The sequence below is a fragment of the Erinaceus europaeus genome, chromosome 16 (genome assembly GCF_950295315.1).
Source record: "Erinaceus europaeus chromosome 16, mEriEur2.1, whole genome shotgun sequence".
Lineage (NCBI taxonomy): Eukaryota > Metazoa > Chordata > Mammalia > Eulipotyphla > Erinaceidae > Erinaceus > Erinaceus europaeus.
Window position 1 is genome coordinate 29,144,806 of NC_080177.1, and position 13,469 is coordinate 29,158,274.

General features: G+C 38.7%; 1 protein-coding gene across 12 annotated transcripts in view; it reads right to left on the bottom strand.

Moving 5' to 3' along the window:
• The window catches only part of SYNE2 (spectrin repeat containing nuclear envelope protein 2), a 429,917-nt gene that overhangs the window by 276,833 nt on the left and 139,615 nt on the right, over positions 1 to 13,469 (bottom strand). For all 12 annotated transcript variants that reach the window (XM_060174850.1, XM_060174845.1, XM_060174844.1 and 9 more), the window contains exons 19-21: positions 6,971 to 7,144; positions 2,071 to 2,229; positions 942 to 1,115 (exon numbers count right to left, since the gene is read on the bottom strand). In XM_060174850.1, the coding sequence (XP_060030833.1) occupies positions 942 to 1,115; positions 2,071 to 2,229; positions 6,971 to 7,144 (507 nt within the window). The remainder of the gene's footprint in view (positions 1 to 941; positions 1,116 to 2,070; positions 2,230 to 6,970; positions 7,145 to 13,469) is intronic.

The following is a 13,469-nucleotide window of genomic DNA, read 5'->3' on the forward strand; positions in this document are numbered from 1 at the left end:
TCTCTCTCCCCCTCTCTGTCTTCCCCTCCTCTCTCCATTTCTCTCTGCTCTATACAGCAACAATATCAATAACAACAATAATAACTACAACAATAAAACAGCAAGGGCAACAAAAGGGAATAAAAAAATAATTTAAGGGGGTCGGGCGGTGGCGCAGTGGGTTAAGTGCATGTGGCGCAAAGCGCAGGGACCGGGTAGGGATCCCGGTTCGAGCCCCCGGCTCCCCACCTGCAGGGGAGTCGCTTCACAGGTGGTGAAGCAGGTCTGCAGGTGTCTATCTTTCTCTCCCCTTCTCTGTCTTCCCCTCCTCTCTCCATTTCTCTCTATCCTATCCAACAACGAACTGCGTCAACAAGGGCAATAATAATAACCACAACGAAGCTACAACAAGGGCAACAAAAGGGGGAAAAATGGCCTCCAGGAGCGGTGGATTCATGGTGCAGGCACTGAGCCCAGCAATAACCCTGGAGGAGGAAAATAATAATAATAATAATAATTTTAAAAAATGATGAAGTCTGGACCGGGTGGTGACACACCTGGTCGAGCATACATGTCATAACGCGCAAGGACCCAAGTTCAAGCCCCCGGTCCCCACCTGCAGGGGGAAAGCTTCACAAGTGGTGAAGCAGCGCTGCAGGTGTCTCTCTGACTCTCTCCCTATCTCCCCCCTTTCTCTCAATTTCTGGCTATCTCTATCCAATAAATAAAAAAGTTAATTTGTCAGAGAAATTAAATTCATGTTCAATGTCATAACCAACTGTGCTCTATAAACTATATCACTGTTTGGTTTACAATAAAATCATAATTGAAAACATTCATCTGTTTATTTTTAATAGCCTCTGGAAAACAATGCATTAAACTGAGAAATTTTGAAAGTTACAGTAATGTTGTGAATAATTACAATAATGAAAATGTGCTGATTTATAATAGGAAAGTCCTACCTTGTATTTTGAAATCAGTTCACTCTTGCTCTCTCTTTGGCTAAGTAACTGTTCTGCCTTTGAAATGGATGATTCAAGTTCCTTTTGTGAATTTTCCACCTTCCACTTGACATCTAGATCTGGTGAAACTTCAATTGAGTTCTTCAAGGCTATAACTAATTTTGTCATGTTGATCTACAAAAAACCAGAAAAGTTCTCAAGATGTAGCCAAACTAGTAAAATAATAAATTAATAGCACTTTGAGTAGCAACTTGTATTTTCCCACTAGACATAAGAATATTCAATTTATTATTTATTTCCTATTAAATCCCAAATAATAAAATATAGTGAAAAGCAGTATTATTTATTTATTTATTTATTGGATAGAGACAGAAATTGAAAGGGGTGGGGAAGACAGTGGGGAAGAGAGACAGAAATACACCTGCAGCACTGCTTCACCACTTGTGAAGCTTTCCACTGCAGGTGGGGACTTGGGGCTTGAATCTTGGTTCTTGCACATTCTAACGTGCACTCAACTGGGTGCACTACCAATGGCTTCCTAAAAGCAAAAAACTTTTTCACTTTTTTTTTGTTGTTGTAGTCATTGTTGTCTGTTGGATAGGACAGAGAGAAATGGAGAGAGGAGGGGAAGACAGAGAGGGGGAAAGAAAGACACCTGCAGACCTGCTTCATCGCTTGTGAAGCGATGCCCCTGCAGGTGGGGAGCTGGGGGCTAGAACCAGGATCCTTATGCCGGTCCTTGTGCTTGGCGTCACGTGTGCCTAACCTGCTGTGCTATCGCCCTACTCCCGAAAAAAAAAAATTAAGTATTTCCAAACTTCAGGGCAATTCCCACCCTGTTTTTTTCACCCCATCCACATAACCACTTGGTTTTAAAGACAAAATTCACTTAATAGGGACTTTATTTATTGGCAGAGGCTGGGCCTTGCACATAAGAGAATCCACCACTCTAGGTCACTTTTTCATCCAGATAGTGAGAGTTGGCACAGCACTAGACTTCCCCTTGGTGCCAAAGTATCCTTTCATGTTGCACTACTGGTCAAACCTAGGCCTCATTCACATGGCAAGGAAAAGGCCCTATTGAGTGAGCTAGCCCTCCAGCTTTAAACACAGACTATTAAAGAAAGACCTGGACTTTTTCTTTAACTTCTTGAATTTTTGTCTGAAGACCAGCTGTGAGAATATGTTGGAGGGACTCATGGCTTGAAATATTTTGTACATCCATTTGTAAAATATCTTCTGTTCTGGACACAAGCTCTTCAAACATAGAGCCTTTGGCAATAAGATGCTATTAAAACAAATGAAAGCAAGACAAAAATTAGAATTCTGGTTAGATCTTAAATGTTAGCCATAATCATCTCATTAAGAACTAATTTAAAAAGTTGTTTACCCCCAAATTATGCAAATTTACACCAAAATGTTATTGTAATAAATTTTGAAATCATATATTAATAGGCTCTAAAAAGTGCACTCCTTTAGTACATTCCTTTTCTTCAGTAAAATAAAGATCAGAAGAAATAATATGCCACAAGAAGGTAAATGAGTTGAGAAAGTAGTCAAAGCTTAAAGTAGAAGAAAACTTAGTAAATGTTACTGGAGAAATGGCCATTAGAAAATAATCTAATTAGAATCATGTTCTATACAGAACACCAAAACTAAATTTTAGATGGATCAGAAATGTACAAATGAGGTGGTGTGCTCAGTTGGACATCCACATCAGCATGCACAAGGACCCAGTTCGAACCCTAGTTCTCTACCTGCAGGGAGGAAGCTTTATAAGCAGTGAGGGAGGTCTGCATGTGTCTATCTTTCTCTCTCTCCCACTATCTCCTCCACTACGCTCAATTTCTCTCTGTCCTAACAATTAAAGTAGGGAAAAAAAAAAAAAAAAAGGTCACTAGAAGTGGTGGATTCATAGTCTTGGCACTAAGCCCTCTCAATAGTGGCAAAAAAAAAAGAAGAAACGTGTAAACAAAATATAAAACTAAAAAATAAGAGAAACTATGCATGGAAGTATTGCTTTTTTGGTGTGGAGAAACTTAAAACATAAGAGCAGAGACAGAAATGACTGTATAATATAAAACATCAATATGAAACAATATAAAATAAAACAAACAAAAGCCAGTATCCTGGTGAAAATATTTGCCATACAAATAAAAGTGAGGCATATTTCAAAATTCTTAAACATTTAATATAAGGGAAAATACTGTGATTCCAAAGAAAATCTAGAAAATTTATGAACAAATAATCCATAGAAACAGATGGCTAATAAATGTATGAAAGATAAGTTCAAACTTCAGTGTAATTAAATAAATACAAATTAAAATATAATGACACACTGACTTTTCAGTTACCAAATTAGAAAAAAATAAAATTGAATTAAAAAATAATTAGCTTAAATTTCTTTTTGTAGATTATTTATTTTATGAAGAAATGGAGAGAGAATTGAGAGAGAAACAGGGTAACACTCGACTTTGACTTGTGGAGCAGGGAGAAATTGAACCGGGGGCCTCTGACAAGCCCATCTTGTGCTCTACTATGGTGAACATTCTCCCTCCTCAATAAGTGGGCAAAATAAAACTAAAATTATATTTGGTGGTGACACTGATGCAAACATTAATCATATGTATCCTAGAGCAGTGAAATAATGTAATTTTTTCTTTAGACTTCTATACATCATTTAAATGTCAAAAAATTAGTACACTTGTTTATAACTCTTTTTTCTCTTCAATTATAAAAATAACAAAACCTCAAGGGGAAAGACAAAGGGGGAGAGTTGGGTGGTAATGCAACAGGTTAAGCACAGGTGGCATAAAGCATAAGGACCAGCATAAGGATCCCAGTTCAAGCCCCCAGGTCCCCACCTGCAGGGGAGTCGCAAGTGTCTATCTTTTTCTCCCCCTCTCTGTCTTCCCCTCCTCTCTCCATTTCTCCCTGCTCTATCCAGCAACAACAACATCAATAACTACAATAAAACAACAAGGGCAACAAAAGGGAATAAATAAATACGTATTTTTTAAAAAGTAAGGAAAGGCAAGTCTTATAAGAAAAAGTTCCTCTTTTACCTTATCCTTTCCTTGACTGCCATTAAACCATCCATTCATTCATTCACTTGAAAAATATTTATGTTATGTCTACAATATACCAGGAAATATGGGCACAAGATAGAGTTACTTATTTGCATATTTTTTTTACAAAATTTTAGGGACATAAAAGCATAAATTATTTCTAAATCAACCGTTTCAAAAGATAAAAGATACACATAACAAAAAAGGGAGTATGTCACTTACGTTCATCATATTGAGTTTACTTTACAATATAGCTGGATCCATTAGATTAACAGAAATGTATTCCAGCATCATTGAATTTACCATTCCCAAGAGAAATCACCCACTGTTAATGCTTTTGAAAACATGATTAAAAGACTGAATTTCCCCCCAGGCCCCAGCTGCAGAAAGTAAGTTTCACAAGTGATGAAGCAGCGCTGCAAGTGTCTCTCTTTCTATCACCTCTTCCCTATTGATTTCTGTCATCAAATAAATCATTAAAATACTTTTTAAATATTAAATTTGGGGGCTAGGTGGTGGCGCACCTGGTTGAGCACACGTTACAATGCAAAACGAACCCTAGACCCCACCTGCCAGGGGAGAGCTTTGCAAATGGTGAAGCAGGTCTGCAGGTGTTTCTCTCTCTCTTCTTCTCTATCTCCCCTTCCTCTCAATTTCAGGAAGTCTCTATCCAATAAATAAATAAAGATAATAAAAAATAATTTTAAAAACATACTAAACTTCTGCTTTATTTCAGTAAAATAAATTCCAGAAAAAAATTACTAAGTATAAAAAATGAAAATGAAATAAAGCACAGGCAATCACAGGAAGCGACTCAGTGGCAGAATGCATGTCTTTCATGCCTGAGAACCTAGACTGGATCCCTGGCATCACACAGTAAAACTATAGACAGTACCAAGAGGGTCACATGGATGGTGAAACAGTGCTATACAGTTTCTACTTTGAGAAAAAGGACTGGGGATGTGGCTCAGTGATATCATACGTGATAGGGCCTGGGTTCATTCACTGACACCACATTAAAAAGGGATGTAAGGAGCCGGCAGGTGGTGCACCTGGTAGAGTACACACATCACCATGTGGGAGGACCCAGGTTTATGCCGCTGCTCCCCATTCCCAAGGGTAGGGAAGTTTTATGAACAGCGGAACTATACTGCAGGTGTCCTCTTTCTCTCTCCCTCTCCCTTCCTTCTCTCTCCCTCTGTTTCTACAAGAAAACGAAGGGAGGAGTCAGGTGTAGTACAGCGGGTTAAGCGCACGTGGCTCAAAGCACAAGGACCGGCATAAGGATCCCAGTTCGACCACCTGGCTCCCCACCTGCAGGGGAGTCGCTTCACAGGCGGTGAAGCAGGTCTGCAGGTGTCTATCTTTCTCTCCCCCTCTCTCTGTCTTCCCCTCTTCTCTCCATTTTCTCTCTGCCCTATCTAACAACAAGGACATCAATAACAACAACAATAACTACAACAGCATTAAAAAAAAAAGGCAACAAAAGGGAAAGTAAATAAATTAATTAATTTAAAAAAGAAAAAAGAAAAAGAAAGTGGAGAGGATGGGGAAGACTACCACCAGGAGTGGTAGAGCTGTACTGCAGGCGCTGAGTCCCCATGATAACTCTGGTGGTAAATACATAAATAAATAAAGAGATGTAAAAAAAAATGCAAAAGGATAGGAGGGAGAGGAAAGCAAAGGGGGTAGAGAGGGAAGAAAGGGAAAATGGAGGAAAGGAGGGAGAGAAGGAAAGGTCTGCCAGATGGCACAGGTAAGTTTATACACTACTTTTATATACTATTTTTAAAATAATAAAGAATAAAATACACATTTTATAAAATGTGAACAAACACATCTTATAAACAATAAAAACCCACATTAAATGTAGACCTTTTAGAAGACAGTATATATTCTTCAGATCCAGAAAAATTATAGAAATGTATCTTAACTCCAGAGACCTCCTATAATTGATGACATACTTTGTAAATTATTTGTTTCATTTGTCTGTTTGTTTACCTCCTTGTTTCCATATGAGGGTGATAGAGACTGATCAACACTGCTCAACTCTGGCTTACAATGGCGGCAGGAACTGAACCATGCAGCCACCTCTGTGATCTCAGGCATGGAAGTCTGGTGAGCTGCTTCTTCACATCTCCTTCGTAATGTTTATACCTGTGCTGGAGCTCAGAAATAACCAGCCTGGATTGTATTGATAACTTGCTCCCGGGAACACCAGGTGGTACTAAAAATTGCTGTTGCCTCACTGCTTTTCTTTTTTTCTTTTTCTTTTTTGAACAAATTTCATTTCTTTTTCTTTTACTTATTTATTTATTATTGGATAGAGACAGAGAGAAATTGAGAAGAAAAAGGGAGACAGAGAGAATGAGAGACAGAGAGACACCTGCAGCCCTGCTTTGTCGCTTGTAAAGATTTCCCCCTGCAGGTGGGGAACAGGGGTTGAACCTGGATCCTAGAGCACCGGAGTATGAACGCTTAACCAGATGCACCACCACCTGGCCCACTTCATACCTTTTCAATTAGTCAATTGCCTAAGGATAAAGACAGAACAGAGTTCTAGTATGTCATCTTCCACACAATCAAGTAAAGAGGGGGACTTAATCAGTGAATGAACTTTCAAAGTAAAGATTATATAATCTCTTATAGTCACATTGCATTGAGATGTAGGAGACTGAACTCACTCATCTCTTCAGTGGCTTCTGACATAAGAGAATATTATAGCCTCCACTCAATAGCTACAAAAACTAAATTAGAAATATAGATGAGGTATTACTAGACTCTATTCTGTGTCTTCAAGAAAAATCATTGCAATGATTTAGAGAGGGAAATTCAAGCTGTTTGAAAGAAAATTCAAACTGTTTTTCTTCTACTTACTTGAAAAAGTTTTGATCTACTTACTTGAAAATTTTTTTATCCACAACCATAACAGCTGATCCTTTAATAGTTTTACACTCATACCTGCAAAGATTCTTCCACTGAGGGACTGATATCATCTTTATGTTTTAGAAGATCCAGCACAGATTTGGCTTCTGCCTCCCAGACTTGTACTTGTCCAATGAGTTTCTCAAAATCTTCAGCAACTTTTAATTGCCCTGTGAATTCTTCACATTCTTTTTCCTGTTCTTCTCCAGACTACAATGTTCAAAATTATCACTAACCAAGAGGTAACATTTACATTTTGGAATGATTTTAATGTTTTAAGTTACACCTTCCCCCACCCCAGGAATGCTAATTCAATATTTCAATGATGACCTAAATCTTAAACAATAATGACATATAAGTTTAATGACATGCATAGTTTCTTTTTATGAAAGATTCATTTATACATTAATGAGAAAGAGACAGAGAGTGGAGAAATCAAAATATTACTCTGGTACAGGTCATGTCAGGGATCTAACTTGAGGTCTTAGGTTTAAGAGTTTAATGATTTATCCACTGTGCTACTTTCTGAGCTTTTTATTTTCCTAATAATAATTTTATTTCTTTTTGAGGTAACCTTGAAGTATAATTTCCCATTTCAAATTATGTTAACACAACACACCTGCCACCAAAGTATCAATATTTTTCCATCAAAGTCTTATTTATTTATTTACTTATTTATTTATTGTCTCCAGGGTTATTACTGGAGCTTGGTGCCTGCACTACGAAAACACTGGTCCTGGAGGCCATTTTTTTCCTTTTTGTTGCCCTTGTTGTTATTGTTATTGCTGCTGTTGCTGTTGGATAGGACAGAGAGAAATAGAGAGAGGAGGGGAAGGCAAAGAAAGAGGGAGAGAAAGATACCTGCAGACCTGCTTCATTGCTTGTGAAGCAACCTCCCTGCAGGGGGGTAGCCAGGGGCTCCAACCGAGGTCTTTATACCGGTCCTTGCGCTTCACACTATGTGCACTTAACCCACTGGGCTACCGTCTGGCCCCTTATTTATTTTTTAACTTTTTTTAATTATGATTTTATTTATTATTGGATAGAGACAGCCAGAAATCAAGGGAGGATGGAGAGATAGAGAGGGAGAGAGAGACAGAGAGACATCTGCAACTCTGTTTCACAACTCACAAAGTTTTCTCTCTGCAGGTAGAGATCAGGGGTTTGAATGTGAGTCCTTGCGCACTGTAACATATGTGCCACAACCCAACCCCTTGTCTTATTTACTTTTTTTTTTCTCTTTTTAAAATTTTTTGTTATCTTTTTTTTTCTTTTCTGATTTTTTTTTTATTGGGGAATTAATGTTTTACATTCAACAGTAAGTACAATAGTTTGTACATGCATAACATTCCCCAGCTTCCCATATAACAATACAACCCCCACTAGGTCCTCTGAATCCTTCTTGGACCTCTATTCTCCCCACCCACTCACCCCAGAGTCTTTAACTTTGGTGCCATACGCCAATTCCATTTCAGGTTCTACTTGTGTTTTCTCTTCTGATCTTGTTTTTCAACTTCTGCCTGAGAGTGAGATCATTCTATATTCATCCTTCTGTTTCTGACTTATTTCACTTAACATGATTTTTTTCAAGGTCCATCCAAGATCAGCTGAAAACGGTGAAGTCACCATTTTTTACAGCTGAGTAGTATTCCATTGTGTATATATACCACAACTTGCTCAGTAACTCATCTGTTGTTGGACACCTGGGTTGCTTCCAGGTTTTGGCTATTACAAATTGTGCTGCTAAGAACATATGTGTACACAGATCTTTTTGGATGGATATGTTGGGTTCCTTATATATCCCCAGGAGAGGAATTGCAGGATCATAGGGTAGGTCCATTTCTAGCCTTCTGAGAGTTCTCCAGACTGTTCTCCACAGAGGTTGGACCAACTGACATTCCCACCAGCAGTGTAGGAGGGTTCCTTTGACCCCACAACCTCTCCAGCATTTGCTGCTGTTACCTTTTCTGATGTATGACATTCTCACAGGAGTGAAGTGGTATCTCGTTGTTGTCTTTATTTGCATTTCTCTGACAATCAGAGACTTGGAGCATTTTTTCATGTGTTTCTCGGCCTTTTGGATCTCTTAGGTGAATATTCTGTCCATGTCCTCCCCCCATTTTTACTTATTATTTTTACTAGAGCAAGGCTCAGTTCTGGATCATGGTGGTGCTGGAAATTGAACCTTGGACCTTTAGTGCCTCAGGCATGAAAGTCTTTTTACATAATCATTATGTTCCCACCAAAGTCTTTAGACTGGCTCTTCCTTCCATCCTACTCAATTCCCTTTGGTAACTTCAGTTCTACTGTAGTCTGAATCCAAAGATTATGCTTATTCCCTCACTTTATTTACCATGAATACAATATTTTCCTTTTATATAATTTCCTTTATTATTTCATATAGGATCACTTAGTGGTAATGAATTAATTTAATCTCCCAACAAAGAAAATTCAAACTCTGGGTTATTGCTACTTACTTGAAAACTTTTTATCTTGGGATAGATTAGAAGGCCATTACAAATACTTCACTTACCTACATCTCTAATTTAAGTTTTCCATCTATAGAATGAAGATTATAATATTCTCTGTGTGTCAGTGTATTTGAAAAGTGCTTCACTAAACAGACTGATAACCTAGTTGGTCAGAGCACTCTTGGGTGGAGGCTTTTCCACTTGAAACACTGAATATATTCTGTCAGTCCTATCTGGACTTCTGAGTTTCTGCTGAGATTCAACTGATAGTCTTATAAGGTTCCTTAATAAGTGAAAGTGACTCTTCTTTTGTTGCCTTTAAAAATTCTCTCTACTCTCTGCCCTAAGCCAACTTTCTAGTCCTATGCTCAACTCTGACACCATCTTCTCAGATAATATTTTTGTCTAACTCCGTTTTAGCTATCAAACTAAAGCAAAAACTACAAGTCAGAAGCCCCTAGGAACATACATAAAATAGACTTCCTAGCCTCTTTCCACTCCAAGAACTCTATTCTTATCTGCTCTATTCCTACTTTTTGGTTTCTGTTCATTAATCATTTTGTCCTGCCACCTTTCAACCACCAAGTTGCAGATGCTATCAAGATATCATCCTGACTTCCCTGAGCAGACAACCTTACCAATGCTTCCTGGAATCTCACCTCTCCAGAGCCCTACCCCACTAGGGAAAGATAGAAACATCCTGGGAGTATGACCTGCGAACACCCATGTCCAGTGAAGAAACAATGACAAAAGCCAGAACTCACACCTTCTGCACCCCCAAAAGAATTTTGGACCATACTCCTAGGGGGGGAGAAATGAACTTCCTAGGTAGGGGAAAGATGAACAGAGGGCTCTGAACTCCAACTCCATAAGGACCCAGAGAGAGAAAAGGAAATAAAGGAAGGGCACTTGGATCTAGTAATAGATGTAGGTATGACTTGGAAAGGAAGAGAAGATGGGACCATGGGAAAAATGGGAAGATCTATATAAATATAGACAGACAGTTACAGAAATAATAGTGGGGTCATGTAATAGTGCACCTGGTTGAACACACAAGTTACAATGTGCAAGGACCCAGTTTGAGCCCCAGGTCCCCAGCTCCAGGGGGAAAGCTTTGCAAGTGGTGAAGCAGTGCTACACATGTCTTTCTTTCACTTTCCCTCTCTATCTCCCCTACCCTCACAGTATTTGGCTCTCTCTATTCAGTAAATAAAGATAACTTTTAAAAAATGGAAATAATAGTCAACCCATACCTGTGACCTTGGGAGAATAGTAGATTTGAATGGAGGGAATGGGGGATACAGAAATCGTGGTGGGTATAGTATGGAATGATATCCCTATTATCTTATAATTTTGTAAATCAATATTATGTCACTAATACAATATAAATAAGTAAAAATATATCAACAAAATCTCCCTTTACTTTTGATCTGTCATTTTATACTGTGTCTTTGTGAGTTTAGGTTTAGACTTCTTTTGTGTGGAACTCTGAAATCTTCTTACATTTGAGAGTTTATTTCCTTATTTAATTTGAGGAAATTCTTTTTTTTTCTTTTTTTTTTTTTTCTTTTACCTCCAGGGCTATCTGTCACTGCAGCTCAGTGCCTGCACTACAAATCCATAGCTCCTGGCAGCCATTTTTTCCATCTTATTGGGTAGGACAGAGAGAAATTGAGAGGGGAGGGGAAGACAGAGAGGGGGAGAGAAAGATAAGAGACCTGCAGACCTGCTTCACCACTTGTGAAGTAACCCTCTGCAGGCAGGGAGCTGGAAATGACCCTCTGCAGGTGGGGATCTGGGGTCTCGAACAGGTCCTTGTGCTTCGTACTATGTGTGCTAAATGAAACGGGGTGCTCTTAATCTGGGGTGTGCCACTGCCCAGCCTCTGGGAAATTCTTAGTTAATAGTTCTTCAAATGAGAATTTTTCCCCTTTCTCTAACTCTATTCTTCTGACATTCCTTTGGTGCATATATTCTTCTTCTTGATGTTCCATAACTCTCAACTTCATCTGTTTTAGTTTTTAGTTTTCTTCCTTTTTTTTTTTTTTGATGGAGGGAGAACTGAAAACGTTGAAGAAGACTTCCTCTGCCTTATCCTCTAGTCCAACACTTCGCCTTTGTCTTCTTCCTGTTAGTGTTCAATTCCACTAAATATATATATATATTTATATATATATTTAACTCACTTTCATTCTCTGATTATTGTTATAACTTCTTTCATACTTTCTCCTCTGCTTTCTCTGACTTTGTTGGTATTTTCTTCTATTGAACTTTTGTTGCATGTGCATTCTTAGGACCACAGCTTTGAAATTTTCTTTAAGAGCCTATACAGCTCTTTTGAATTTGGAGTTTTTGTTAAACTGATATTTTCATCCATCAGTGGATCCAACAAGCTTCCAACAAGCTTCACTAGCTCAGCTACTGGGTCTTCAGAATGGCTACAGCTGCAATACCCATCTCTTGTATAGCTTTCCTGTTTCTGTTTCTCAATGTTGTATAATTGCAGGCACAGAACTGTAATAGGACTGGGGAGCTGGGAATTCAGTTCAGTCTTTCTCCTGGTTGCCTGATTAAATTTCAGTACTTCATTGCTTTTTCAATTGCTGTTCATTGTGTAATGGAGAGACCTTTTTTCCTTGGGGAAGGATTTCTGGAGGGCCAGGTGGTGGTGCATCTAGTTAAGTGCACACAGTACAGTGCACAAAGAACTGGGTTCAAGCCTCTGGTCCCCATCAGCAGAGGGAAAACTTTACCAGGTGTCTTTCTGTCTCTTTCCTTCACTGTCTACCCCCACCTCTCAGACAAGAGGCTAATAGCCAGAATATATAAAGAACTTGCAAATCTCAACAACAAAAAAACAAATAACCCCATCCAAAAATGGGGGAGGACATGAACAGAATATTCCCCACAGAAGAGATCCAGAAGGCTGAGAAACACATGAAAAAAATGCTCCAAGTCTCTGATTGTCAGAGAAATGCAAATAAAGACAACAACGAGATACCACTTCACTCCTGTGAGAATGTCATACATTTTCAGAAAAGGCAACAGCAGCAAATGCTGAAGAGGGTGTGAGGTCAAAGGAACCCTCCTACACTGCTGGTGGGAATGTCAATTGGTCCAACCTCTGTGGAGAACAGTTTGGAGAACTCTCAGAAGGCTAGAAATGGACCTACCCTATGATCCTGCAATTCCTCTCCTGGGGATATATCCTAAGGAACCCAACACATCCATCCAAAAAGATCTGTGTACACATATGTTCTTAGCAGCACAATTTGTAATAGCCAAAACCTGGAAGCAACCCAGGTATCCAACAACAGATGAGTTGCTGAGCAAGTTGTGGTATATATACACAATGGAATACTACTCAGCTATAAAAAATGGTGACTTCACCGTTTTCAGCCAATCTTGGATGGACTATGAAAAACTCATATTAAGTGAAATAAGTCAGACACAGAAGGATGAATATGGGATGATCTCACTCTCATCCAGAAGCTGAAAAAACAAGATCAGAAAAGAAAACACAAGTTTTCTGAACTGGAGTTGGCATATTACAGCAAAGTAAAAGACTCTGGGGTGGGTGGAGGGGAGAATACAGGTTCTAGTGGGGATTGCATTGCTATATGGAAAACTGAAACTGAGAAATATTATGTATGTACAAACTATTGTATTTACTGTCAAATGTAAAACATTAATTCCCCAATAAAGAAATAAAAAAATAAATTAAATAATACTGGTTATGAACAAAGACTTTTATGCCTGAGACTCCTAGGTCCCAGGTTCAATCTCCAGCACCACCATAAGCCAGACCAGAGCTGAGCTTTGGCCTGGTAAATGCATAGATAAATAAATTTAAAAATAAATACAGTTGTATGGGTACATTTCCAAAGAAGTATATTAAAAACAAAAAAGCACATTTACAAAACCATAGCTCTGTGGGGACATGGAAATAGCACAATGTGTATGCCCAGACTTCCATGCCTGAGACTCCTAGGTCACCAGGTCTTCCTCTGCCATCATGTTCTTGGATCTGGACCTGAACCCTCCCCCCAGAGTCTTTCACTTTG